Source organism: Patagioenas fasciata, chromosome 15 (genome assembly GCF_037038585.1).
Source record: "Patagioenas fasciata isolate bPatFas1 chromosome 15, bPatFas1.hap1, whole genome shotgun sequence".
NCBI classification, from domain to species: Eukaryota; Metazoa; Chordata; class Aves; order Columbiformes; family Columbidae; genus Patagioenas; species Patagioenas fasciata.
The window spans coordinates 8,270,664-8,296,906 of NC_092534.1; the positions used below are offsets into that span (position 1 = coordinate 8,270,664).

The 26,243-nt window shown below is 60.7% G+C and overlaps 5 protein-coding genes across 12 annotated transcripts in view; 3 read left to right on the forward strand and 2 right to left on the reverse strand.

Moving 5' to 3' along the window:
• Nucleotides 1–4,373, forward strand: part of LOC136108540 (mitochondrial Rho GTPase 2) — a 43,462-nt gene extending 39,089 nt beyond the window's left edge. For all 3 annotated transcript variants that reach the window (XM_071815378.1, XM_065850386.2, XM_071815377.1), the window contains 4 exons: nt 359–439; nt 648–770; nt 862–1,064; nt 2,440–4,373. In XM_071815378.1, the coding sequence (XP_071671479.1) occupies nt 359–439; nt 648–770; nt 862–1,064; nt 2,440–2,557 (525 nt within the window). In that variant the 3' untranslated portion in view covers nt 2,558–4,373. The remainder of the gene's footprint in view (nt 1–358; nt 440–647; nt 771–861; nt 1,065–2,439) is intronic.
• A 2,094-nt stretch (nt 4,374–6,467) lies between these two features.
• On the forward strand, nt 6,468–12,429 carry RHBDL1 (rhomboid like 1). 3 transcript variants are annotated; one of them, XM_065850783.2, is made up of 8 exons: nt 6,470–6,704; nt 8,907–9,065; nt 9,319–9,543; nt 10,157–10,305; nt 10,405–10,517; nt 10,783–10,883; nt 11,286–11,346; nt 11,446–12,429. In XM_065850783.2, the coding sequence occupies exons 1-8, from the start codon at nt 6,666–6,668 to the stop codon at nt 11,715–11,717; spliced, it is 1,119 nt and encodes a 372-aa protein (XP_065706855.1). In that variant the 5' UTR covers nt 6,470–6,665; the 3' UTR covers nt 11,718–12,429. The 3 variants fall into 3 exon arrangements, with proteins under 3 accessions (XP_071671340.1, XP_065706855.1, XP_071671339.1); XM_071815239.1 differs by lacking the exon at nt 10,157–10,305 and having other exon boundaries at nt 6,468–6,704; XM_071815238.1 differs by lacking the exon at nt 10,783–10,883.
• A 730-nt stretch (nt 12,430–13,159) lies between these two features.
• On the forward strand, nt 13,160–17,187 carry STUB1 (STIP1 homology and U-box containing protein 1). Its single transcript, XM_065851172.2, has 7 exons — nt 13,160–13,441; nt 14,143–14,341; nt 14,453–14,618; nt 14,765–14,855; nt 15,470–15,526; nt 15,727–15,843; nt 16,236–17,187. Exons 1-7 carry the CDS (start codon nt 13,256–13,258, stop codon nt 16,359–16,361), a joined length of 942 nt encoding a protein of 313 aa, XP_065707244.1. The 5' UTR covers nt 13,160–13,255; the 3' UTR covers nt 16,362–17,187.
• Nucleotides 17,188–17,386: 199 nt separating this feature from the next.
• JMJD8 (jumonji domain containing 8) lies at nt 17,387–19,529 on the reverse strand. 4 transcript variants are annotated; one of them, XM_065850806.2, is made up of 9 exons: nt 19,202–19,368; nt 19,041–19,124; nt 18,811–18,859; nt 18,632–18,728; nt 18,464–18,532; nt 18,266–18,385; nt 18,085–18,152; nt 17,794–17,928; nt 17,387–17,646 (listed from the first exon to the last, which is right to left on the reverse strand). In XM_065850806.2, exons 1-9 carry the CDS (start codon nt 19,288–19,290, stop codon nt 17,566–17,568), a joined length of 792 nt encoding a protein of 263 aa, XP_065706878.2. In that variant the 5' UTR covers nt 19,291–19,368; the 3' UTR covers nt 17,387–17,565. The 4 variants fall into 4 exon arrangements, with proteins under 4 accessions (XP_065706878.2, XP_071671497.1, XP_071671496.1 ...); XM_071815396.1 differs by lacking the exon at nt 18,811–18,859 and having other exon boundaries at nt 18,103–18,152; nt 18,464–18,549; nt 19,202–19,529; XM_071815395.1 differs by lacking the exon at nt 18,811–18,859 and having other exon boundaries at nt 18,464–18,549; nt 19,202–19,529.
• A 49-nt stretch (nt 19,530–19,578) lies between these two features.
• WDR24 (WD repeat domain 24) lies at nt 19,579–25,831 on the reverse strand. Its single transcript, XM_065851010.2, has 9 exons — nt 25,027–25,831; nt 24,532–24,709; nt 23,032–23,707; nt 22,606–22,721; nt 21,462–21,583; nt 21,034–21,138; nt 20,604–20,941; nt 20,042–20,226; nt 19,579–19,898 (listed from the first exon to the last, which is right to left on the reverse strand). The coding sequence occupies exons 1-9, from the start codon at nt 25,505–25,507 to the stop codon at nt 19,730–19,732; spliced, it is 2,370 nt and encodes a 789-aa protein (XP_065707082.1). The 5' UTR covers nt 25,508–25,831; the 3' UTR covers nt 19,579–19,729.
• Between the last annotated feature and the right edge of the window lie 412 nt (nt 25,832–26,243).

Sequence of the window (26,243 nt, forward strand, 5' to 3'; positions counted from 1 at the left end):
ACAGCACCTCCCTGCCCATGGCTGAGCCCCAGTGTCCTGGCAAAGGGCTTCACAGCCCTCTCCCTGCCAGCGGTGCTGGTTGCTGTGGCTCTTGTGTCCTTAGTTTTGCCTAAGGCAGTGGTCCCGCTCCCTCTGCTTGTCCCAGGGATCTGAAGGGGCTGTGCCTTTCCCAGGCAAATGTATCTCCCTGAGGTGATGTGGCTTTCCCTGCTTGTTATGAATGATGTCTCATGGCAGTAGCTGACTGGCCTTCAAGTGGCTGTGGCACCATGAGGACTCAGGGCAGTGGGAAATGCTCTCCCTCCCCCAAGCACTACTCTTGCTCCGAGCTGTCTGAGACTGTTTTCATTGGTGGCAGGCCCAGAGGGAGAACCCAGGAGTGCCATCCCCCTACGCGATCAACACGGTGCATGTCAGTGGCCAGGAGAAGTACCTTATAGTAAGTCAGGAGAGGAGGGAATTGCTGTTGCATATGGCTCAGAGGAGGGCTGGGCTGTGTTCCTCCCAAATGGCTGCAGCGCCATCCCATCACCCCTGAGCTGGGTTGTGGCTGCGGTGACACCAGTGCAGTCTGTGTACTGGCGTGAGGAACACCCAATCTCCTTGAGACGGTGCTGTACCATGCATCCCTTCCCCTCCTGCCCCAGCTGTATGAGGTCAGCGCCGACACAAAGTTCGTGAAGCCATCAGACGCAGCCTGCGATGTCGCCTGCTTCATCTATGACCCGAGCGACCCCAGGTCCTTCAGCTACTGTGCCAGTATTTATAAGGTAACTGGTAGGGGCCCTGTGGGACTTCAGCCCCACATCTCCTAGGGCTTGGTCACTCACTCCTCGCTGGACCTTCTCCCTGTCTCTGCAGCAACACTACATGGACAGCCAGATCCCCTGCGTCTTCGTGGCCTCCAAGACAGACCTGCCAGAAGCCAGCCAGCAGCCTGTGCTCTCCCCCACCGAGTTTTGCTACAAGCACTGCCTCCCGCCGCCCTTCCTCTTCTCCTGCCACGGCCAGGGGCTGCCCAGCACTACTGTCTACACCAAACTGGCCACTGCTGCCACCTTCCCGTGAGTATCCTTCTCCTGGAGTGGTCTCTTGGCTGGGAGCAGAGCTTGGGGAGAGGGCTGTGTCCGAATGCTGCCTCCGCTGTGGTGCTTTGGGGTTGGTTTCTGTCTAGCTCTTGGTGTCGTCTGCTCATACAAGTAATTGAAACAAAAAGGCTACTTCTTCCCCTGGCTGGAGAGGGCAGAGGGGACTCGGCTCTCTTCTGCATTGTGTGTGTCTCTGGCAGATTTATTAGATAGATCCTGTCACAGGAGTTTTTGTTTTTGAAGCCTAAGATAAATGCTGAAGTAGAGTCACCAGCCTAGTTTGCCAAGGCCTGCAGAAGGGGGGTGGCAGCTATTTTCTCCTGATGAGGTGGATCAGACTGAAAAAGAGGTCAGTGAAGCGAGACCTCTGTTTCCACAGCCTCCCTTGGGGAAGGAGCTGCACCTGAAAGGGGCTGGGTGATGGTGTAAAACAGCAGCCAGGCTGGGCATGGACGGTGTTGTGAAATCTGGGCAGGAGAATGTGTCTGTGTGTGGCATTGCTCTGCTCGGGGGGTGGAGGGGGCTGAAAGCTGAGGGCCAGCACAACACTGGGGGCAGAGCCCTGCCGGGGAGAGCGTGTGGGTGCATTGGAAGGCAGGATGGGATTACTAGTGAGTGGTTTTTCCTCTAGCTTCTTTTCAATAAACAGCTTTATTTTTAGAGCTGACACTTTTTTTTTCCCTCTGCAGTATTAAAATTTAAATATTCTTAATATATCTTAGGGTATGTGGCATAAATAAATAACAGCGTAATGGAGGACCAGGGATTGGCTGTTCTCCCCTGATTTAGTGGAGAATGAATAATGGATATGTCTTTCCTCCCTGGAGAGGAGCACGTTGATGCAGGACAACACATGTTTAGGAAGGAAATGTTTACACTGAGTCCCGTCCCTTGCTGCTCTTAGGTCGGTGTCACCAGCTGTGCCAGTGTCTCCACCTGCATCCACTTCTGGGTCTCTGTGTGCTTGCAGTTGTAAAATCAGCTTGACCTAGAAAGGAAGATACAGACCTCCATACTTGTACTAATTATTTAGGTGTTGGTGTGCTGTTTCCAGGCCATGGGAGGGTAGAGCCACATCCGTCCCACCAGCGGGGCTGGGAGCCATGCTTTGCCTTGACGATGATGCCGGATGGCGGGTGCTCTGGCTGGTGGAGCAGGGAGGCCACTCACTGCTCTCTGCCTTCAGCTGGGCCACATCCCCCAGCCTGGAGCTGTGCCATGGTCACCCTCCATCCCCCTAGGGACACGCCAACCTCCCTGCTTGCGGGAGAAGTACTTGGGGCTGCTGGGGAGCTTCGTGTTTGTGCAGCTGTGCACCTCGCTCACTGGCCTCTTCTCTCTTTCCTTACAGGCACTTGAATGCTGTGGAGCTCGGAGCCGCATCCTTCTGGCTCCGGGTGGCTCTGGGGACAGCAGTGACTGCTCTGGTAGGGTTCACGCTGTACCGCGTGCTAGCCAAGAACAACTGAGAGTCGGTCTCCACCCCATCCTCCACGTGACACCAGCCTCCTCGTCCCCAGTGACGCCCTGGTGAAGGGCCCTGCCTCAAGCTGGTCCCTGGTGGGAAATCCTCCTTTTCCCCCCAGCCTGGATTGCAGGACCAGTGAAACCAGACTTCCCAGCACCAGCAGGATAGGTCCCTCAGCACCGGCCAGCCTAACCCTGCTGACCTCTGCGGCATCCTCACCCATGTGGCTCCTGCCCAGCTGTGGCAGTGGGGGACAGGCAGCTCTCCCTGGGGGCTCCACCTCACCAGCACCTGGAGCATCACCCCCATCTTTTATTCTGTTTTTGTTTGTTCGTTTGTTTGGGGTTTTTATGTTTGTTTTTAAGCTCAAACATTAGTGTTTCAGTATCTGTTGGGCCAGGCACATCCCTTCTCTAGAGGGCTGTGCTGATGCCCTCAATTCTGGGGGATAACACTCGTGGAGCCCCTGGCCCCTTTGGCAGCAGCAGAGCTGTCGAACGGGCTCATGGTTTCAGCCTTCTGTGGCCCACACCATTCCCTGGCCCTGCTTCGTGCTGCCAGCACTGGGTGAGGCAGCCTGGGAGAGCTGGGCATTTACATCCCCCACGTCCCTGTGGTTTGGGGTTACTCCTGGCCTCTCCTGCTGGGACACTGTGGCTGCAGCTCCCAGGCCCAGGCTGCAAGGGGAGGGAGTGATACCCAGGACCTGTCCCAGTCCCTTTCTCTCTTGTTTCTGTGTAAAAGTAGAGCCCTGCAGGGTGCCAGGCTCTTGAACCATCTGTCGTCTTCCCCTGCCTGGCTGTATGGCCTGCCCCCTCCCTGCCCCCTCCCTGCCCCCTCCCTGCCCTGGCCACCAATATTCATGGCCACAAGTATTTGCAGGGTCCCAGGAGCCCTGGTGAGGGCTATAAGGGCACAGGGAGCCCACTGTGCTCCAAAGGACAGGCTGCAGTCCTCTCCTGGCAGTGCCATCGCTGAGCTTGTGCTGTGCCACACATTGGCATGCAGCCCTTGTCCTGCAGTCTGCTCTGTGGGGCCCTGGTCATGCTGAGGATGTCCCAGAGTAGAAGACTCTGGGCATTGCATCTCCTGGAACAACTGGAAGCTCTTTCCTTCCGTCTCCTGCCTGCACCCGAGCCCATGTCACCTGCCAGACAGCTGCTGTGACTTTAGCCAGCACAAATCTGGAGCCAGAGTGCTGCAGCCTCCCTGTCTCCATGTCCCAAAGAGAGAGGCCAGCCTGTGCTGACCCCTGTGCTCCGCTCACAGCCAGCCCTGGGCTCCCGTCCTGCCCGGGGGAGCCATGGTCACCTCCTGGCTCTGTGACACTGGCTCTGTGATGCTGGCTCTTAGGCTTTTCAAGCACACTCAGGGTGGGTTTGTTTGCAGGCAGCTGGTGGGGCAGCACCAAGGTACAACTGAAGCTGCTTCTCTGTACATTTTTTTCTATTTAAACTTTTTTTTTTATTGTGACCTGAAGCTGATGAGGGGGTTGAGAAATGGCTGGGCAGCAGCCAGCATCTCTTACAGGGACAGTCCCAGGGTGGTGCCCCCATCCTGCTAGTGCCCGGTCCCCAGTGGTGGCCAGACAGGTGTCCCTGCCTATGCTGGAGCTGCTGGGCCAGTCAGGCACCCGCTGCCATCGTGCTCACTCCTGGCCCGCATCCCCTCTCTGTGGCCAAGCCCACCACGTGCAGTTCTGCCAGTCTGGTGGTCTGACCCCGCTTCCGGCACCCGTTCGGGTCTGGCAAAGCCATACTGTTTTAGGAGGTTTGTTCTTTACAAGAAAATAAATTTTTACACACCTTCCGCTTGTACACCGTGTCCTGTGTCTCCTGGGGAGCTGGACCCCTTGCTCCTGCCAGGGCTGTGCGAAGCCCGGAGTGTCCTGTGGCTGTGGTGTGAGCAAGGAGACCCCAAGGGCCTGCGCTGCCCACCCCATCTGGGAATTGTTAGAGGGATTTAGGGCAGGAGTTGAAGCTTGGCCCTGTGGGACAAGGATTGGGATTGACCTTGACCTCCTGGGTGCTTGGGGATATGGATGACTCTGCAACAAGTGCCAGCACAGAGAGCTGGGGAAGGAGGTGGTGGGTCCCTGTGTCACTCTGGCAGGATCTCAGGGGTGGAGGAAAGCAGGAGGCTTGGCTGTTTGTAGGAGCTGTGGCTCTGCATGTCCATCCTCACGCAGGGTTAGGGGCTCCCCGCTTCCCTGCAGCCACCTTCCCCTACACACCTGCAGCTCCTGGGGATGTGCCCCCCCCATCTGCTCCCATTTCCCTGTGGCAGCTTTTCCCTCAGCTATTTCTGTCTCAGCAGGCTCAGCCACAGGCACTGGGCACCAGGAACATGGGTGCTGCTGGGGAAAAGGTTTTTCCCAGCACCTCTCCAGGGCCTCTGCTCTGAGGCTGAATGGGACCAGACTGCTCCCCCCAAGTGCAAGAGGGTTTCTCCAGGCTGCCCGGATGGGAGAGGGCCCCCTTTCCCCTGCGGCAACCAGGGCATCCCTGTGGGGTGTGTGGGGGAGCACAGCCAGTGATAGGAGGTGATGCCAAGGTGGCTGGGACATGCAGTGCTCCCTGGTGAGTCCAAACCAGGCTGGACCCTGTGGGAGCCGTGTGCCCACGTGCCATAGTGCATATTAATAGTGCTGATGTGCTGGAGCCGTGCGCATTGTGCTGGGGCAGGCACAGGCATGGGGCGCAGGGGATGCACGTGGCAGGAGCTCACTCGTGGCCACACACAGTCCCCGAGGAAGAAGCCTGGGCACCGCACCGCTGCCTGACATCTCTGCCTGCCTTGTGCCAGCTGGCATTGCCGCGGCATCGCTGGCCCACACAGCCCTGCTTGCTGCCTCCCAGCTGCTCTGCCCTGGCATGGGGACAGCCCCATGCCACAGCAGGAGCCCAGGGTTCCCCTGACACCCCCTGAGGGAGCAGGGATGGTGCCAGGGCTGGGTCCTGGAGATGTGCCACTCTGTGGGACAGGGTGCAGAGGGGTCTGAGGGCAGCAGGCCCAGCCCAGAGACTGCTGTGCATGTTGTGTAGAGGGTCCAAGTTCAAGGTACCCAATGACAGGCTACCCTGCGTGCTCTGTGCTGGGGCAGGTGCCAGCACTGAGGCACCATGTACGCCATGCCAGGTGGAGCACCCGTGGGGGATGCACCTGGACCTGTCCCAGCCTGTGAGTGCTGGGGTCAGGATGGACGTAAAGTCTGCAGACACCTGTGCCAGGTTCTGCAGGTGCTGGGATGCAGGCACCATACTGGGATGCAGGTACCATAGCAGGATAACAATTCCTTTAGCTGGATGCAGGTGCTGCACTGGGATGCAGAAATCTGTACCAGGATGTGGGTACCAATACTGGGGTGCAGGTACCACACCAGGATGCAGGTACCTCTATTGGAACACATGTGCCCATATTGGGGTGCAGGTAATGTAAATAAAATGCAAGTTCCAATATTGGAATTCAAGTACTGTACTGGGATGTGGGTGCTTGCCCAGGAATGCAGGAACCATGCCAGAATGTGGGTACCACTACCAGGGTGTGGGCACTACTAGCAGGATTCAGGTACCATAGTGAGATGTGGGTACCACTACCAGGATGTGGGTACCACTACCAGGATGTGGGCACCACTACCAGGATGCAGGTACCATACTGGGATGTGGGTACCAGTACTTGGATGCAGGTACTGGTACTGGGATGCAGGTGTCATACTGGGATACAGGTACCATCCCGGGCTGCCGGTGCCCGGTGCCGGCTCCCTCGCCGCGCCGTGTCTCGGGGCGCGGAGCCGGGGCTGCCGGCGGGGCGGAGCGGGGCGGGGCGGGTCCCGGTTCCCCTCGCGGCGGCGGCGGAGCGCGGGGGGAGCGCTGCGCCGCGCGCTGCGGCGGGGGCGGCTCCGCTCGGCTCCGCTCCCGCCCCCGCCGCCGCCCCGCTGCCATCGGCGGCTCCAGGCGCCGTCGCTCGCAGCTCGCTCCCGGGCCCGCCGCAACGCGGGGCTGGCGGGGAGAGCCACCCCCCCCACCACCCCCGCCGCCCGCGCCGCTCCCCTGCCCGGCTCGCCGGCCCCGGGCGCGGGGGAGCGGCGGAGCCCGCCGCCCGCCGGGTGCATGGACAGGAGCTCCCTGCTCCAGCTAATCCAGGAGCAGGTGAGAGCGGGGTATGGGGGGAACCGCCGGGCACCGGGCTTGTCGGGGGGCGGGCGGGAATCGGGCTCCGCTGCGGGGGGGCCGCCGTGCACCAGGCATCGCTGCCAGGAGGGATGCTCGTATGCACCGGGCACGGCTGCCGCGCATCTGGCATCCCGCGGATCTGGCAGGCAGCGGGCAGGGCTGCCCACCCGGGGCGGCTACCGCACCCTGTTCCCCGTTGAGCATCTCCCGGTGCCCCCCGTCACGGCCCCGGGAGACTCGGCCCCGCCGTTGCGCCCCTGAGATCGCGCAACTCAGCTCACTTGTGGCCTCCTCCTCCCGCTAACACTCCCTGCTCCGCCTGCCCCGGGGCAGATCCTGCCGGGTGCACCCTCAAGGGCGAGAGGTGCTGGGCAGCCGAGCCTCAACGCCTGCCGCGGTGCTGAGCCCCAGCGCTGGGTGCACGATGGGAGGTCCCAGGGCTGCCATGGGGCTCAGCCACCCCGAAGAGTTTTGCCCTCATGGAGGGGCTGCATCCGGCCCCGTGACCTGGTTGCAGGATCAGGCTGTGGAGCATTAACGCCACGTAGTGCTGGGCTCTGCTCTGCTGGCAGGATCTGGCCCAAATCCGTTAGCATCCGCTGCACCCCAGCCCTGTCCCTGCTTGGTGCTTGGCTTCGAGCGGCTCCCTTTCCACTCAGCCTCCTTGTCCCTCCATCCCCTGCCAGCATGGGTGAAGCCCCTGGCTTCCGTCCCTCAGTGGGGAGGATTTATTGGGGGTCAGGAATATTAATGGTCTGTCCTCACCCCTGGCTGGCTCTGTGACCTTGGCCGAGTCTCCCAGTCTTCCCAGCTGGGGTGCTGTCCCCCGTGTCACCCCACTGTCAGGTGTGGGGTCTCTGCACACCTCTGGGCCCTTCGCGGACAAGCAGCATCTTCCCCGGGAGAGAGCAGGACCTGAGAGAGCCCAGCAGGGTCGAGGGGCTGAGGGGGGCTGGGGATCAGTCCTCCCCAGGGGAACTGGAGGGGGCCAGTAGAGTTGGGTTGGGGGGAGATGCACCTTGAAACAGAGGGGCTTCTGGCTTCTGCCGGGGCTCTCTGGGGGCCAGTGAGCTTGGCATGTGCTGGTGTGTGGGGACGTCGTGTGCCAGGTCCCGGCGTGGCACATGCACATGGTGCCTCTGGGATGGCGTGTGTTTGGCATGGGGGATGCGTGGCTCCAGGGTGCAGGATGGCTCAGGCTGCACCATGGGCTGGCAGCTGCTGTGAGGATGCAAGTGCTACCTGCACCCCTCACCCTACACTCTGCACCCCACACCCTGCACCTTGCTCCCCACCCTGCACCAATGCCCACCTCAGGCAAGGACTCTGGGCAGCTGGACCTCCCTTGGGACAGGGACTTTGGCTGTTCCCTGCCAGGGCCAGAAGAATGGGGTGCACACTGGGTTGAGGGTACAGTCCCACGTCCCCCAGCACTCCCTCCTTGCCCATCTCATGAGGATGAGTTTCCTCTCCTGCTTTTCATTCCCTGGTGAAGAAAGGAGCAAACCCAATAGTATTTGCTGGGTGATTCTGTGAGGTATGGTGTCCTGGCCACCCTTGGCAGGGTTTGAGCTGTGCTCCAGCCATCGGAGCCCCTTCTCTGTCTCCATCCTCCTTATGCCACACCAGGCTTGTCACCTCCATAAGTGGGACAGTATGGGGTACCGCACGGTGTGGGATGCCCGATGGTGCTGGGTGCCTGATGATGCTGGGTGCCTGGAGGACTCAGGGTGTCTGGTCAGTGCTGGGAGCCCCAGGGATAGTGCAGGATGTCCTGGCACAGGATGCCCAGTGTGGTGAAGCTCAACACCCAGCAGTGAGGGCACACGGGAGGAGGAGGAGGAGGAGGCTGGTGCCAGGGCTGCGCGTGTGTTTAGCTTCATGGCTTCCTGGCTGGCAGGCTGCTGGCGTCAAGAAATAACTGAGTGGGAGAGTGTTGGCTGCACCACGGAGAGATGGGGATGGGGATGTCGACATGGCATGGGGCACCCACACCGTGCAGGGTACAGGGTGGGTGCAGGTTGTAGCCTTCCTCGCATAGTCAGGGGCTGCTGTTGTGGAGTGGTACATGATGCGACCGGGCTTGAGGCCAGGGTGAGGGATACCAGAAGGTGTCCCCATCCTATCAGGGAACCGGAGTCCTGGCGTCTCGGTGATGCCCTGTACCGTGCCCCACAGCTCGACCCCGAAAACACGGGCTTCATCGGGGTGGAGACATTCGCCAGCCTCGTGCACAGCCATGAGCTGCCCCTGGACCCCGCCAAGCTGGACATGCTGGTGGCCCTGGCACAGGGCAACGACGAGGGGCAGGTCTGCTATCAGGAGCTGGTAGACCTGGTCAGTGCCGGGGGGGCCTGGAGGCGGGGGCGAGTGGCTGGGTGCCAGCTCAGGGGTGGGCACTGGGCACCTCCCTGGGCCCCTTGGGAGGGGGCGGACACCAGTGGTCCCCAGGGACTGCCCTGGCATGGGATGATGGTACAGCCTTGGGGTGGCTTGTCCAGCCAGGGTGGTGGTGATGGGCAGGGCTGGCCACAAGCCCACCAGCCCGAGCTGCCCCTGTGGCCCCCGTGGGCATGGCCTCTCTCCGCAGATCAGCAGCAAGCGTTCAAGCAGCTTCAAGCGCGCCATCGCCAACGGGCAGCGAGCCCTGCCCCGAGACGGGCTGCTGGACGAGACCGGCCTGGGCTTCTACAAACGCTTTGTCCGCTACGTGGCCTACGAGATCCTGCCCTGTGAGATGGACCGACGCTGGTACTTCTACCAGCACCGCACATGTCCGCCCCCTGTCTTCATGGCAGCTGTCACCCTCACCCAGGTACAGGGCATGGGCACCAGCCAGCCAGTGCCCAGGTGGATCCTGGCTGAAGTGTCCTGGTGCCCCAGGGCAGACAGAATGGGTGACCCTGCTTGTGATGTCCTGGTGCCCACAGAGGGGCTTGGATCTGAGGTGAAGGAATGGGTGACCCCCATCTGTGATGGACTGGTGGCCATGGTGGGCTCAGACCCAGGGTGGGGGGACAGACAACCATGGTTGATGTCCCGGTATCCATACGGGGGGAATCAGACCTGAGATGGAGGGGACAGGTGACTCTCATTGTGATGCCTTGGTGCCTATATGGGGGGCTCAAAGCCAGGGCAGAGGGAATTGGTGATCCCAGTTGTGATGTCCCAGTGTCCATGGCGCGGCTCAAACCTGAGGTGGAGGGTCTGTATGATCTCTGTTTTGGTGTCCTCATACCCACGGAGGGCTCAGACCTGGGATGGAGGGACTGACTGATCCAAGTTGTGATGTCCTGGTGCCCATACGGGGAGCTCAGACCCAAGGCAGGCATGTGGGGTGACCCATGTCCCAGCATTCTGCCGCAGGCCAGAGGGATGGGCAAGAGTCTCAGCAGTGCCGCTGGTGATGACCATGGGGTTTGCTACAGATCATTGTGTTCCTCTGCTACGGGGCCCGGCTGAACAAGTGGGTGCTGCAGACCTATCACCCGGAGTACATGAAGAGCCCCCTTGTCTACCACCCCGGGCACCGGGCGCGGGCCTGGCGCTTCCTCACCTACATGTTCATGCATGTGGGGTAGGTCCCTGCTGGGGATGCAGGGGACACACTAGAGGGGGGACACACTGAGGGCTGCATGGCCTGAGCCACTGTATGTCCCCTCCTGTGTCTGGGCAGGCTGGAGCAGCTGGGGTTCAATGCGCTCCTGCAGCTGATGATTGGAGTCCCCTTGGAGATGGTGCACGGCATCCTGCGCATCAGCTTCCTCTACCTGGCTGGTGTCCTGGCAGGTGGGTGCATGCCCGGGGGGGCTGTCCCCATCAGTCCCCATCACCAGCCCCAGGGGGGGGCACGGGGATGTGCACCCTGAGTTTGATGGGGATGCAGGGCTTCACTCGCCGCTCACTCTTGACTGCTGTGTACCACTCTGCACTGCCAGTATTGCTTGCCCCCGAGGGCTGGGGAGCAATGCAGCCCATAATTCGTTAATGTGGACTGTAATTAATTAATGTTGGAGGGGTGAGGCACCACGCTGAGCCCTGCTTACGCCCACAGGCTCCCTCACTGTCTCCATCACGGACATGCGGGCCCCCCTGGTTGGGGGCTCAGGGGGGGTCTATGCACTCTGTTCAGCCCATCTCGCCAACGTTGTCATGGTCAGTGTCCCTGGCATTGGAGGGGGAGGCACTGGGGAGGGTGTGACATCTGGGGGATGACAAGGGCTGGGTGCCATTGTAGGGTGGGCAGCATGGTGTGATATTGGGTGGGGGGATACCGGGGAGGTGGCTTTGGGGGGGTGGGTGCCATTGGGTGACATTGGAGGGTGGGCAGCATGGTGTGACATTGGGTGAGATGATATGGGGGTGGCATCATGGGGTGAGCACCACCACGGGATAGGGGGAAGAACCTTGGGTGGCATCATGGGGTGGGAGTGGGTAGGGAGGAGTGGGGACCTGGGGTCTCTATGGTGAAAGGGCACAGCTCTGCTGGGACACACTGGGGGCCTTGGTGCCGGACCATCCCCAGTGCCAGACCATCGTCTGTCTGTCCGCTCACAGAACTGGGCCGGGATGCGCTGCCCCTACAAGCTGCTGCGGATGGTGCTGGCACTGGTGTGCAGTGAGTACCTGGCTGTGCCCTCCACCCCTGGCGGTGCCCATTTTTTGGGGGGGTGAGGGAAGGTGGAGATGCTGACCACCTCCTGGCTCTGTCTTACAGTGAGCTCGGAGGTGGGTCGTGCCGTCTGGCTTCGCTTCTCCCCACCACTGCCGGCCTCGGGTCCCCAGCCCAGCTTCATGGCGCACTTGGCAGGGGCCATTGTGGGCATCAGCATGGGGCTGACCATCCTGCGCAGCTACGAGGAGAGCCTGCAGGACCAGTGCGGCTGGTGGGTCCTGCTCCTCTCCTATGGCACCTTCCTCCTCTTCGCTGTCTTCTGGAACATTTTTGCCTATGACCTGCTGGGGGCACAGATCCCCCCCCCGCCATAACCCACCTCCCTCGCCCCAGCCCGTTGTTTGGTTTGGTTTTTTTTCTAATATTGCTGGCTGAGCCCCAGAGGAGGATGGGGGGGCCCCTGCGCGTGACATGGGGACAGGCCACCCCCTTGTTGCCTGCCCCCTCGGTGCTAGCTAGCGCGCTGCTCCCCCCCTCTGTGGGCTGCGTCCCCTTGCCCCCAAATGTACCCTCGCAAACCCCCCGCTGTGCCCCCTCCCCCCAAAGGATGCTTCAGCCCTGCACTGGCATTGCCAAAGCCCCTACGGTGTCTGCGGGGCTCAGGATGTGCCCCCAGGAAGGAGCTGAGTGGGGGGACTCCCCACTTGTTCCTGTACCCCCTTTCCGGGCTGGCGGCCAACTCGTTGACCCTCCAGGGGGCACTTTCACACGAAGGACTGGTGCCAAAATAGGAGCGATTTATTTTTCTATGCCAAAATAAATATAAATAAATGCAAGAGAGAAAAAAGAATAATAACATGGGGCAAGCCCAGCAGGAAGGCGAATCAGCTGAGACCAGCACATCTCGTTTCAGCAGTGCCCTCGGCAGCGCAACCCCCCTCCCTGCGCCCCGACCCCCCGCTTTGCTGCCAGCCACCCTCCCCCTGGCGGGGTCTTGCCCTGGGATGGGGGCATGGGGGGGAGGCCCCTGCTCCGACACCCCTCCCGACCTTTTTGAAGTATAAATAAATATTTTGCACACTGTCAGGGCCTGTGTCTCTGTTTGGGGGGCAGGGATTTTGGGGGTGTCCCCTCCATCTCTGTTGGGTCCGTGTTGACTCAATGGGGGCACCAGGGCTGGCTGGCCCCGAGGGTGACGCGAGGGGGAGGGGACAGCCAGGGACAGGACTTACTGGAGCAGAAAACGCCAGGATGCGTGAAACGGCACCCGGCTGAGCCCCGCGGTTCCGGCTGCCACGGCGAGAGGGGGCGGATGGGGATGCGTGTGCAGCAAGGGCTGCACCCCAATCCATCCCACATGCTCCAGCGCACCCAGCTCTAGTGCCACATCCCCCACCCCGCCCCGCACCACTGTGCACCCTCCCCCCCCCCATCCACCCCATACCCCCCATCTATCCCTACACCGCCTATAAAGCCCCATCTCCCCTTCACCCCAAGCCCCATGCAAGCCCGCCCCCGCAAGCCCCGGTGCATCCCCGTCAAACCCCCCACCTCTCTGTACTCCCCCGCCCCGCAACTCCCTATTCAGCCCCACCCTCCCAGCCAGCCTCCCCCACCCCGCCCTGCACCGATCTATCCAGCCCCACAACCCCTGCCCCACCCAATCCCCCATATCCCCTCCATGCAGCCCCTCCCTCCCGTCCTACAAACCTCACCCTCGCCCCGCCCTTCGCAGACCCCGCCCCTCCGTACACCACGCCCCGCCCCTCCCCGCGCCCCGCCCCTCCGCTCCCCGGCCACGCCCCCACGGCGGTCCGGCCCCGGAAGCGGCGGCGACAGCGGCTGTCGCAGTGCGCGGCCGGAGCCAGCGGAGCTGCCGGCCCCAGCGGGCCGGTCCGGGCCGGGTGGCGCCATGAAGGGAAAGGAGGAGCGGGAGGGCGGCGCGGTGGGGCCCGGGGCAGCAGGGCCAGGAGCGGGGGGCGCGGGGGGCGGCAGCCCCGAGAAGAGCCACAGCGCGCAGGAGCACAAGGAGCAGGGCAACCGGCTCTTCGGCGGCCGCAAGTACCCCGAGGCCGCCGCCTGCTACGGCCGCGCTATCGTGAGTCCCAACGGCACCCTCACCCCGGGCTGAGGGCCGACCCCTGGGGTGGGACACCCCCTCCCCTGCCCCGGGTCTGGAGCTCCCCCCCGCGCTTGGTGAGGGCACCCCCGGGACGGGATTCCCCTGGCCTGCACACTTGTCTCTGGGCCTGGCCAGGACCCCCCCCTGGACCTGGACACACCCCCGGGGTTGGGCCCCCTCCCTGGGCATGGACCTCTTTTCCCTGGGCCTGGCGTGGCCCGGCCCCGCCACCTTAGCATGGACTGCTTTCCCAGGGCTTGGACACCCCCCAGATAGGCCTGTCCCAGCACCAGAGTCTGAGCTGGAACTCTCTCTGTCCACACCCCCAGGGTGCCCCCAGCCTGGGCCTGTCCTGACCCCACCACCTTCTCAGACTGGGCTTCATAGGGCAAACTCACCCTGGGGTAGAGGGCTCCAGCCCTCCTGGGCAGGGTATGCTGGCGGGGGGGCTGTCACCCCCAAGTGGGGACACAGGCTGTCCCATGGGGACTGGTCTCAGCTTGTCTTCTCACTGTTCTGGCAGCTCCCCACAGGGGTGCAAGCCCGAGCTGGTGCTCCTGGCTCTCATCAGGGTGACGGCGCTGAACAGCCAGCTCACCGAGTCACCCTGTTGTCATCGCGTCTCACCTCTGCCGGCTGTTACCATCACTGGCCGTAACACAGGTCTTGCCTTGCAGAACCGCAACCCCTTAGTGGCCGTCTACTACACCAACCGAGCCCTCTGCTACCTGAAGATGCAGCAGCACGACAAGGCGCTGGCAGACTGCAAGCGAGCTCTGGAGCTGGATGGCCAGTCGGTGAAGGCTCACTTCTTCCTGGGCCAGTGCCAGATGGAGATGGAGAATTATGATGAGGCCATTGCCAACCTGCAGAGAGGTGAGCAGGCATGGTGCTGGTGTTCCCCCTCCCCACCCATCCACTGAGAAGGAGCTGGGGATAGGGAGGAGGAGGCCGGTGCTGGCTCTGAGATGCCCTTTCCCTCCACAGCCTACAACCTTGCTAAGGAGCAACGGCTGAATTTTGGGGATGACATCCCCAGTGCGCTGCGCATCGCCAAGAAGAAACGCTGGAACAGTATTGAGGAGAAACGGATCAACCAGGAGAACGAGCTGCACTCCTACCTGACCAAGCTCATCATGGCGGAGAAGGAGAGGTAACACAGGGTCGTGGCGGGCACCTGTAAAGTATTTTTTAGTGCCATAAAGCTGTCAGTGCAAAGCCCCACAGCTGGGGCGGCAGCAGCAGGGGAGGGAGCGAGAGCGTCCATCCATTGCGTCTGATCTCCCCGCTCTGTTCTAGGGAGCTGGCCGAGTGCCAGAAGACTCAGCAGGAGGAAAACGTGGACGAGAGCCGGAGTCGAGTTCAGCTGGCCAGCATCGAGGCCAAACACGTGAGTGGGGGGGGCCAAGGCTGCTCATGGAGGCTGGGACATGAGCTGAGGCTTCCTTGTCCCATCCTCATCCCCATGCCCTCCTGCGGCCAGGGATGCAGCTGTGCAGGTGAAAGTCAGGACACCCCAGGGCAGAGCATGGCTTCTCAGCCTGCATTTTGTGTCTCAAGCTGCTGTTACTGGGCTTTTGTGTCCCCCTGGGACAGCTGCCCCTGCTCTGTCACCTCTTGTCCCAGCCCAGGGCAGTTCAGCAGTGGTGACACCTGTTTGCGTCCCCAGCTGCTGTACTTGTTGTTCTCCGAGGGCTGTGCAACGTGAGCAGCGAGTAGCCGTGTGCGGATCTGGGTGCTGGTCCAGCACAGGGGACTAATCCCAGGATAAAAATAGCCCCACAAAGGCAGGTTCAGGTTATTTTTAAGCTGGATCACTCCTGCCACGTGGTTCAACCCGGAGCTGTGCAAACACTGGCCAGGGGCTGAGAGGCCACCAAGGACCTGCTGCCTCATCTCCGCCTGCCACAGCACCCATGGGGTGGGAGGCTTCAGAGCTCTTTACGTGGGGACCTAAAGTCCCGTACACCAGGGTTCTCTTGTCCTCAAGGCCTTCTCTTTCAGGACAAATACCTGGCGGACATGGACGAGCTCTTCTCTCAAGTGGATGAGAAGAGGAAGGTGAGCATGCCCTAAGCATCTTCTCGTTTAGACCTGCTTGCTCTAAACCTGCTTGCTCTAAACCTGCTTTAGTCTGTGCTACCAACTCTTCTGTCTTCCCTGCTTCCCCCTTTTGGACTGGCATCACCTTTCAGCCCTTTTTTTCTTAATGCTGAGCTCACCCAGCCCCTCCTGACCCAGTTCTGCTTCTCTCGAGCCAGAAACGGGACATCCCTGACTACCTGTGTGGGAAGATCAGTTTTGAGCTGATGCGAGAGCCCTGCATCACACCCAGTGGGATCACCTATGACAGGAAAGACATTGAGGAACATCTCCAGGTACCACCACGTAGGGGGCAGTGGGCGCTTCCCAGGACCACCTACAGTTGTCCTCTTGGCGTGAAAGCAGCTGCCTGCCCAGCTAAGGACTCAAAAGCCATCTTAGGTTGGTCCAAGTTACCTGCCTGGGAAGGTAGCAGGTGCTGCCAGGTCCTGCCTGAAGCAGAGGCGGCTGTTGGCAGGGATCTTGTGCCCTGACCTGCTCTCATCCTGCTGGGAGCCACCTTTGTGGGGGTTTCCTTCCATCCCGTTCTTTCCTCCCCTTTTGGCAGGCATGTGGATGTCTGGCTGCTGCCGGACACTGGCACAGCACCGGCCTCATAGCTGCCTGTGCCCTGGGGCTGAGCCAGATGCGTGGAGTAACCGGTTCACAGTCATCTCCTCCCTTGCAGCGCGTGGGTCATTTTGATCCGGTGACACGGAGTCCTCTGACGCAGGACCAGCTGATCCCCAACCTCGCCATGAAGGAGGTGATAGATGCATTTATCTCAGAGAACGGCTGGGTGGAGGATTACTGAGGAGCCCTTGCTGGGCTGGCACCATGCCTTACTCGCTCTCCAGCTGTTCCCCCTCCACTCCGGGTGCCCAGAGACCCAGCAGCAGCACTGGGTGAGGGCCTGTTGCCATCTCCCCTTCCTGAGGAGCCAGAGTGGCTGGGTGAGCACGAAGACTCCTCAGGCTCCCCATTCCACCAGTTCCTCATGGACCATAGCACTTGGAGGAAGACCTGCCGGGTGGTTTGGAGGAGGCTGGCTCATTGTGGTGGCCTGGAAGGTCTCACCACCATCTTCATCGCCAAGAGAGCAGGATCCCCCTTGGCTACGGCAGCTGCCAATCCCTAAAGATCACATCCTGCTCTGGGAAGGTGCTGTGAGGAATTTGCCAGGATGAGTGCCTGGTGCTGGTCTGGCCCAGTCCCCTCCCTGTGTACATAGTTGTTTCTGCCTCCTTCCACCTCCTACCTGGTCAGGGTCACGTTTGCCTTCTTCCTGTAAATAGCCACTTGTTGGGGTGGGAGACCCACATTCCTGCTGTGGATACCGACTTGCCCTCCAGCTTCAGGGAAGCAACTTGCCCTGGGCTGGAAGGGGGTGGCTCGTGCGTCCCCTTGCCTGCTGGGAACCATGGTTCCCTGCTAACAACTGCCTGGGTTAAAGTTCTTCTTCCTTTTACTGAAATCTCTTTAAAAAAAACATAACAAAAGAAAACCACCAAATCCATGGCTGACTGAGCTCCGGCCTTACAGTCAGCTGACAGCCTGCCTGGCTTTTAAGCACCCTCTGGAAGTTTGCCAATGTCAATTAAAAAAAATAAATAAAAAAAATTCAGCAATAAATGTGAAAAGGAATAGCTGGAGTGGTTCATAGCAGCAACATTTGCACCAAGCAGGCCAGAGCCTGGCTTGGGAACCAGCACCATCCCACAGGAGTGGGTTTGCCTGCCCCAGTGCTGCGACCCACCCTGCCTGTGTGGGCTGGGGCTCACCCCTGCCTGCCCTGCCCACGCCCCCATGTCAGTAGAGATGTAGCAACACAAGAGGAGCTATGGCAGAACAACTTTAATCTAAGGGGGATAGAAAAGACCAGTAAAAACCAGAATGTCTTCAGGAACTTGGTCCCAACACCAGTAGTTGAGTGGCTGGTGACAGAAGCCTGCACTGCCGCCCCAGCTCATTGTCACCACAGCTGAGATGACAGCAGCATGTCCTCGGGCATCCTTGCTCTACCCCAGAAAGGTGGAGATGAAGACGCTGGTGTCCAGGTTGAGCGTGGCGTGCCACCAACGGTCGGGGAAGTACAGGACCTGCCGGGGGGAGATTCCATGGGCTGCTGGGGTGTCACCCTGCCTCCTCCCACAGCTCCAGGGGTGCTGGCAGGGCTGCTTGGGTGTCCCCTCCGCCTTCCAGATGGGAGGCAGGGTGACGCGCAGATGCAGGCTGGCCGGGCTCACCTCCCCAGGGCGGAGGGTGCACTCCAGCGGGCGCTCAGCCAGTGGCAGCGCTGGGTACGTGTGGTGCAGCCAGGCCAGTGTCGTCTCGTTGGGGTGGAAGTGGGGTGTTTTATCCGGCGGGTACAGAAACCAGCGCTGGAAGACACCAGGGGAGGGGCAACACACCCCCATTTCCCCTCCAGCCCCTCAGGCTCAGCCTCCAGAGGGCTTCCCCATGTTCAAGGGATGCCTGTTGGGGTCTTTACCCCCTCTCCTCAATACTTCCCCTACCCCCCAGGGCTCGATTTTCACCTTCCTGCCAAAGATCACCTCGGAGTAACCGGGGCCGTGCCAGTGAAAGGGAACACCGGAGCCAGAGCCTACGGCAGTAGGAGGACGTCAGTGCTGGAGTGACCCCCCCCCCCCGCAACCCGCTCCCTGCATCCCACCCTGGGGCTGCCCACACACCCCGCCTCGCCTCCCCAGCACTCACCTGCGATCCCAAAGCTGTAGGCAGGGCTGGTGCCAGGGATGCGGAAGGCGGGGGGCACATATTGCTGGAAGAGGGGGCCCCACTCAGTGAAGTTGTTGTCCCCAAAGAAGTAGAGGGTGTCTGGGGAGGTGGGAGGAGGATGAGATTGGTGGCGGTGTGGCGGCGTGCTGGCTGTGGAGAGCAGGACTCGCTACCCACCGCTACCCAGCTGGGCTGGATCCTGTGGCTTCAGCAGCTGCTCCACATACTCCCGGAAGGGCACGTCCACTGCGGGCAGGGCAGAGCTGTGGGGGCCACACCGGTACACCCGGGCAGGCCCTGCCCGCCGCGGGGGGCTGCAGGGAGGGGTCTCCGCCCCCCACTCACCTTTGCGGTAGGAGTAGGTGTTGGCTGTGCTGAGCCGCACCAGGTGGGCCCCAAAAGCCGCCAGCAGCTTCTCCCGGGTGCAGAGGGCACGGAAGGCCTGGGGCAGGGCGGCGCGTTGGGGCCGGGATGCTGCCCCGCGGTTACTCCTCAGCCGCCCCGCTCCCCCTCCCGGTACTCACCGAGTTGTCCGTGACCCCGCGGAAGATCACCGGCCGGGAGAAGGCGAACCTGGGGGAGAGCACCGCACCGGCCTCGGCCCCAACCCCCCCTCTCCCCCGGAGCCCGCCCCTCCAGTCCCCCTACACCCCGGTGTCTGTCCCCGGTCTCCTGCCCGGAGCAGCGGCGCCTGCCCTCGGCCCTCCCGTTCCCTCACCCCGCGACCCTCTCTGGGGGCAGCGGCCGCCCGTACCGCTGCAGGAAGAGGGAGTAGGTGAGGGAGGCGTCGGCCCGCTCCACCGTGCACCGCTCCTCCTCCGGCACCGTGCCCACCAGCCTGCAACGGGAGGTTCCTTTCGGCATCAGGACCGGCCCCTGCACCGGGACCGGCCCTGTCCACCCCTCCGCCCTTACCAGCCGCCGTCCGGCGGGTCGCCGCAGCCCGCGGCCTGAGCCCAGGCCAGCGGCAGCAGCAGCGAGAGCAGCCGCCGCGCCCCGGCCATGTGGAGCGGGACCAGCGCCGGTACCGGCACGGCGGCGGACCACGCTCCCCGGCAGGCACCGCGGCCCGCGCTGGCGCCGTGCACTGCCATTGGCCGGCTTGGCTACGGATCGCGGCGGGGACCATGCCTTAAAAGGGGCCGTGCCTTAAAAGGGAGCCAAGCCGGAAAGCGGAGCCTACCGCCTCCCGCGGCGCGGAGTGCGACAGGCACCGAGCTCGCCCGAGGGCCCCGAGTCGGTCCCGAGGGCTGCTGCAGCCACGTGAAGCAAAAGCAAGCGCCACGGCTCCGTTCAGCTGCTCCATTTTGTTTTAATCCAGTACAAAAAACGCTGGGCTAAGGGCTGGGAGGGGGGGCACACATAGCCCATATTTACATAACAATAAATACAGGAGAGAGCTGCGGGCAGGGGGCTGCCCGTCTGCCCTAGCCTGCAAGGGGCTCAGGTGTATTCGCAGAGGTGGCCGCAGCCAGCGGGGCAGTGGGAGCTGGTCTCCAGCCACTTCATGATGTGCTGGAGGTGGCCACCATGGCTGCAGCCTTGGCACCAGACGAAGAGCCCCTTCACCACGTGGTGACAAACAGCACACATGCTGGCACACTGCCGACACCTGCACCGGGGAGAAGGGGGCAAGCATGAGAAACTTGGGAGGAGTAAGGGGGACAGAGGGGGCACCAACCTCCTGCTCCTCCTGCAGCCCCTCTGGGACTGCCATTGGTGACAAGAGCACGGTCCCCTCCTCCCTGTCCTCACCTGTCACAGATCCAGCCCCTGTTGCTCATGGGCCGCTTGCAGTTGCTGCAGTTGACATGGAGGGTGGTGGAGGCCTGGTTGAGGCAGTTGATGGCTCGGCACGTGCTCAGCTTGATCACCTCGTTGGAGATGTTCCAGAGCTGGAAGCGCTGCAGCAGGTCAATGTAGGATGTATACCAGTGTTCCTGGGGACAGCCACAGACAGTTGAGCCCTGACGCCCCCCAAAAGTCCCCTCCTCTGTCCCCAAGGCAACATCCCTGCAGTAAGGGAACTGCTCTGCAGGGATGCGGAAGAAGTGTCCTTTCCCAAATCAATGGGCCAAGGCCACTTCCCCACTCTGGCCTTGCAGACAAGTTGGGTACCAGGGGTCCTGGAGCAGCACCCCCAGGTTGGAGCGGACTTAGCAAGGGCTGGAGGACAGAAGTGCCCAGAGCCCAGGCAGGATCCCATCACTTTGGGATACAGCACATCTGGGTCCTACTGCATCTCATGGGGTTGAACCCAGCCCTGAAGGGAGGGTTCAGGTCCTAGCCAGCCAGAAAGGGCCTTCCTGGGGTCTACCTGGGTTTGCTCATCAATCTCCTTGCGGATGCGGTCTCCCAGCACGATGAGGACAGACACGGCTGTCTGCACATCCCCTTGTTCGGCGTAGAAGAGCAACGTGTCCCGCACAATGGGATTGAAGAAGTCAGAGGGCAAGCGGTTCTCGTACAGCGAGTGGGAGATGGAGATGAGGGAGAAGGACTCCACAGGCGTCAGTGACACTGTCTCAGCCTCGTTGCCGCTGACGTGAGGGGAGTCAGCCTTGTCCTGCAGGTGGTCCAAGGCTGACGGGTTGTCCACGATTTCATGGCGCAGCGGGAAGGCTTCTTGGGGAAGGCTGTATTCCTGCTCCTCAGCTGCAAGGAGAGATTTCGAATGAGAAGGGAGGAGAAAATCCAGCCATGTGTCTGGGACAGGTAACACCTCCCAGCACCAGCTGCGCACTCACTGTGTGGGTTCTCATGGTCCATCATATACAGGTCATCTTCATCCGCTTCCACGTCTCCCAGCAGATAGTCAGCAGGGACATCGCTGCCTTCTGTCTCTTCATTGTCTGCATGCCCAAGGAGAGAGAAATCAGCTCATCCACATCCCCTGTGCCCTGCCCCAGCATGCCAGGCTGTGCCCGAGCCAGACATCTCAGCTCCCCACTGCAGTCATGTTCCTGGCACCTGCAGTCAGCACCGTGGGGGGCACAGGAGAAAATTGTCCATTTGCAACTCCCCAGGGCTCAGTGTGCTTCACCTGGGGGCTGCAACAAGTCCAATCACCCCAATTTACAGGATAAATTTACTGCTTTGTCCCATATCAAGGCCATTTACAGCTGAGAAGGGAAGACCTGCAGGACTGGAACTGTGCCCGCCCCAGAAACATTACCCTCGTTGTTGATCAGGGTGGAGGAGGAATCCATGAGGATGTTTTCTGAGCGACTTTCTCCTTTGCTGCGGTCCAGTCTCGACTCACTACCCAGCCCAGAGGGAATGTCCTTCAGGTTAAAGCTGGGAAAGAAGCCACTTGCTCAATGTAAGAGTCTCAGAAGTTTACAGCTTCCATTCCAGCCAGTAAACAGCCTGGATATAGGTCTCCAGCTGCAATTTGACCGGTGAAACACAAAACATGGCATTTTCCCTGAGAGCACAGAAGTCAATTTTCCCCACTTTGTAACTTAAGAAAAAGAACAAAGACACGTTGCAATTGTTAAGACAGCCCTTTCTCCAAACTCTGTGCATACACTGAAAAAGGATTTCAGAGCAGAGTGTAGACTCTTGACTCCAGCTCTTAATACTTCCCTTCACCTCAGGGGTAGGTAAACAGGAGCTGCCTTGCTACAAGGTGCTTTGCTGTTTGTTATGCATCACCGTTCTCAGGCTTCACCGAGATGGAAAACGAAGGGAATGGGGTTGAAGCAAAGCTGAGCTCTTCAGCTTGCTGCCTGTGGTGTTTGAGCCAGTGACAGACAGCAAATCACCTGGCTGCAGAGCTCAGAGTGTTTTGTTTGATGCTATTTGAGTCTTTGCCACTCACCCTGGGAACCTGGCCCTGCAAGGTCTGATAGCTAATTTAGAGTCCTCACCTCTCACTTTCACACGTCATTGAGAAGAAGAAAAACAAGTTTTCCTGCTTCATCAGCCCACGACAGGGCTCTCCACACCAGCAAGCCGAGCTGGGCTGTCCTCTCCCTTTGAAAGGCAGAAGACAACCTCTCCACACCAGCAGCTCTGGCTCCAGTGGCAAAACAGAGGTTCTCCAGCCCCAGTCCTTGGTCACTGTCACAATTAAATAACTGCAAAGATGGTACCAGCCCAACATCCCACCACAGCTTCGAACTTTGTTTCAAGGAGGGAAGGGAGCAGCACACTAGGCTCTATGCCTCAAGGGCAACTTGCAAACCACTGTGGCCTGAAGCCAGGGGAGAGCCGTCCCTGCTCCTGCCCCATGACCCCAGCCCAGCCGAGGAGCTGTCTTTGCTCTCGCCCTCATGGAGCCGCCCCCACCACCGCGTTGCTCCATCACCCTGTACCTGTTCATGAGCGGGAGGGCAGTGCTGCCTTTCCCCAGGCTGTGGTTCAGGTTGGTGGATGACACGATGCCAAGGCTGGAATAGATAATTCGCAGCATCGTCCACGTTTGAGCCACCTGTGTGAGAGATAGCCATGGTCAGATCTTGCCAGGCTAAAATTCAGGCCCTGTGCCTGACCATGAAACCCCATCATCAGCTGATCTAGAGAGCTGGACAGCCTCTCAGGGGGGGTCAAGTTTCTGGGAAAAACCTGCACTTGCTGTGGGCAACAGCGGTTTGGTGCCAGCTGGAGACAACACCTGGGGACAGCCAGAGGGAACACGCAGATGGGGAGCTGCCACCCAGTGAGGCCCGCCAGCCTCACAGCACCTTTCAACCTTGGCACCAGCCCAGGGCTGTGCTGGGAGTCACCAGCCCAGATCTCACCTGGTTGCGGTCCAAGCCCTTGGCCACCTTGGCATTGTGGTCGCAGAGCTCGGCCAGGGGCCTGCCGGCCAGCGCATACTGCTTGGCAGTGTGCACAAACCAGTCCATGCTGCCACTCTCCATGTCTGTCTCAAAGACGCTGAGGGCGCTGGAGGAGGAGATGTACTCAAACTGCTCTGTGGGGTCTAGTTTGCGCTTGAAAAAGATGGGGTGACGCCGGTCCCCGATGTAGGGTTTGCGGTTGGAGTCGGAGGAGATGAGGCTCTCCTTAGCGGCGAAGGCCAGGTCTCCGTAGAGGCTGTAGCACAGCCCCTCGGGGTTGGCCCGGTCAATGGGCTGGCTGGCGTCCTTGAAGATGTGCTGGTAGAGGGTGCTGTCCTTGGAACCCGACAGAAGGAAATAGGGGTCATGGAGGTGACGCCACACGATGCCCGTGGTGACGTCCTTGTGCTCCTCAAACATGGCAGAGGGGATGAAGGGACGCCGCACGTCCCAGACATAGATGTTGTGGTCCACCATCATGGAGCAGGTAGCAATGTGGTGCTTGCACTCCGGTCGCCACTTCACTCGGGCCACCGAGGCGATGGTCTGCACACAGTAAATCTCCTTTGCCCGTGTGGTGTTCATGTCCCACACCTTCACCATCTTATCCCGGCCGCCTGTTGCCAGCCAGCCCCTGGGTGAAGAGTGGAGAAAGATCGTGAGGCACCAGCTTGGGCCAGAATCCGTGCCCGTTCACCTCTCCTCTCCTGTCCCAGTGCAGATGTGATCATGTCGATGTCATGGAGAGGCAGCCAGGCTGCAATCACACCCTCCAACGTGCTACCCTAACACCCCAACTCTCCAATAACCAGGTCAGGCAACACCCCACCTTCCTGCTCCCATTTAAGGCCTTGCGTCTTTAGAGCCACACTCATCTGTAAGGCTCCCAGCCAGACCAGTTCCCTCTGCCTCTGGTTTCCACTTGCCAGGGACACAAAGAGGGAAAAAAGGCCAGTTTGAACACATTTCTATGCCTCACTAAGCTTGTCAGGAGTCACAGCGCTGCCTGGCAGGGAGTGAGGAGAGACCCACACACCACAACAACTGTTTCCATGCACAGCCCAACCGCCTCAGGTGAAAGACATGAGGAAAATGTGATCAAATACAAACCGCATCCCAGAGCGGCTGCACAGCGCCTGCTCCTGAGCTCAGCACTGGAGTGAGAGGCTGCCCTGACACAGGGTCAAGACATAGCTTGCTGTATCCCACCATTAGCAATCCAGTGCCTCAGGATCGCCAGACTTGTCAAAAAACAAAAACAAAAGACCCCAACACACCCCCAAATCCTCAAAGCAGTAATTGCTCCCACCTTTCAGCAATGGCCTGGTCCCTGACACAAGAGGCCAGGGTATCAGAAACCCTGCTTTCCCCTTCTGAAAAATGCCCCAACCCTGTTTTTATGGCCTCCCTCATCTCTGCTAAGGCCAGGTGACCGGTGGGGCCCAGCCCCACACACACCTGTCCTCTGGGTGCCAGTCACAGCAGAAGACAGGCCCGTTGTGGGCTGTGAACATCCTCTCGTAGCGGTCCGGCCGGCGGATGTCCCACAGCTGCACGTTCCCATTTTCAAAGGTGGCAGCGAAGGTGAAGTAGTCCCGGATGCTGAACTGGACATCACGCACACTCTCCGACTGGCCTGAATGGGGACAGAAGTTGAGATTTGTTGAGACAGAACTCCAGAAAAGCTAAAAACTCCACTAGAACAGGCATGGGGGCCACCAGCCCAGAGAGGAGGGGAAGCAGGGAGCAGTGTAGTTATCTCCCACCTCCTGTGCAGACCCATGCCACTATCAAGTGGCAAAAAAAGCACCACAATGCTTCTCAACTCCTTTCCTGCCTACTCTGGACACCATGCCCTGAGCAAACCCTCCTCCACGGCATAGAGAAAGGCCAAAACCCCCAGGCTCTGCCTCTCACCAGGGTAGAGGGGCAAGAAATAGCCCATGTTCGTACCAGAGAAGGTGCTGACAGAGTCCTTCTTGCGCAGGTCAAAGCATTTCATGTAGCCATCCTGGGAGCCGCTGAGGAGCATGTAGACCTCGGTGGGGTGGAAGCAGACCTTGTTTACAGTGCGTTTGTGCTCAGTGAAGAGCTGGTCTTGCTTGTTGCGAGACGGCTTGCCCAGGTTCCAGGTGACAACCACACCATTGGTGGCGGCAGTGGCCAACAGGTTCTCATCCATCTGGTGCCACACCACGTCCGCACAGCTGAAGTTCAAGGAGGGTTTGCGGCCAACACGGAGATTCAGCTTCTCCACAAACTGGTCCTCCTCGATGGAGTAGATTTTGAAGATGTTGCGGCCAGCCACCACCACCTGGGCAGCATCGCGGCACACACTGATGGCATTGGCAGGGGCGTCCAGGTGGCAGAACATGGTCCGTCCCGTGAGGGTGTTGCCCCCCAGGGCGGTGGTGACCCTGGCCATTTTCTCCATGGCTGTTCTTGGGGCGCACTGACCTCTCCGGGAGCTGGTTCGGAGGCTCGTGTCCCCGCAGGTTGCATTCACGCTTGCACGGCCGCCCTGCTCCACCTCAGCCAGAGCTGGGAACAGACAGGCTGGGCTCCTGCAGGTCCTGGTAGGCCCAGGCGGGTTTAACTGCAGCTTTTTCGTGGCCACATCAAGGGGTTGGGGAGGTGAAAAGCTCCAACCTGATGCTGCCTGCAGGGAGAGACAGCCCCACACCGGGCTTCTCCTCCTACTGTAACTCCCTCTTAGGGAGTTCTTGAAAACCTCTTCTGGGTTTCTTGTTCCCTCCTCAGTTCAGCCGCCTGAGATGCTCCGCTGATGAGAGCGGCTGTTGGTGATGCTATGGGCGGTCGACTACAGCAGCGTGGATTGAGGCGAGCAGCATCTCCAGCACGAAGCCACAGGCATCTCCGTGGGGCGCTCCCGGCACCTGGAGCCCCTGCAAGCACAGGCAGGGTTCACTCTGCTTCTCTGGCAGGTGGGGGGCAGCAGTTTCCCTTGCTAGGCAGAAGAGCAGCTCATCCCACCCCTGTCCCAGGCCAGAGTGCCCGGGGCGGGCAGCTACTCCGGAGGAGTCCCGGGCCCAGCCAGGCTGCCTGGGGGTTGCAGGCTCTCTGGGACACCCACAGGCCGGCTCCCCCTGAGCCGGGCCCTCCCGTTCCTGCGCCCTTTCCCCGCCAGCAGCCCCAACGCCCCTCACACC

Coding starts and splice junctions, on each gene's coding strand:
- RHBDL1 (XM_065850783.2), top strand. CDS start 6,666: ATGGACAGGAGCTCCCTGCTCCAGCTAATCCAGGAGCAG. Junction 9,066..9,318: donor ATCAGGAGCTGGTAGACCTG/GTCAGTGCCGGG, acceptor CTCTCTCCGCAG/ATCAGCAGCAAGCGTTCAAG. Junction 10,518..10,782: donor CCTGGCTGGTGTCCTGGCAG/GTGGGTGCATGC, acceptor TTACGCCCACAG/GCTCCCTCACTGTCTCCATC.
- STUB1 (XM_065851172.2), top strand. CDS start 13,256: ATGAAGGGAAAGGAGGAGCGGGAGGGCGGCGCGGTGGGGCCCGGGGCA. Junction 13,442..14,142: donor CCTGCTACGGCCGCGCTATC/GTGAGTCCCAAC, acceptor CTTGCCTTGCAG/AACCGCAACCCCTTAGTGGC. Junction 14,856..15,469: donor CCAGCATCGAGGCCAAACAC/GTGAGTGGGGGG, acceptor CTTCTCTTTCAG/GACAAATACCTGGCGGACAT.
- JMJD8 (XM_071815395.1), bottom strand. CDS start 19,415: ATGGTCCCCGCCGCGATCCGTAGCCAAGCCGGCCAATGGCAGTGCACG. Junction 19,125..19,201: donor GACCCGCCGGACGGCGGCTG/GTAAGGGCGGAG, acceptor CTCCCGTTGCAG/GCTGGTGGGCACGGTGCCGG. Junction 18,153..18,265: donor CTACAGCTTTGGGATCGCAG/GTGAGTGCTGGG, acceptor CTACTGCCGTAG/GCTCTGGCTCCGGTGTTCCC.
- WDR24 (XM_065851010.2), bottom strand. CDS start 25,507: ATGGAGAAAATGGCCAGGGTCACCACCGCCCTGGGGGGCAACACCCTC. Junction 23,708..24,531: donor GACTGGCACCCAGAGGACAG/GTGTGTGTGGGG, acceptor CTCTTCACCCAG/GGGCTGGCTGGCAACAGGCG. Junction 22,722..23,031: donor AGGGCTTGGACCGCAACCAG/GTGAGATCTGGG, acceptor TCTCTCACACAG/GTGGCTCAAACGTGGACGAT.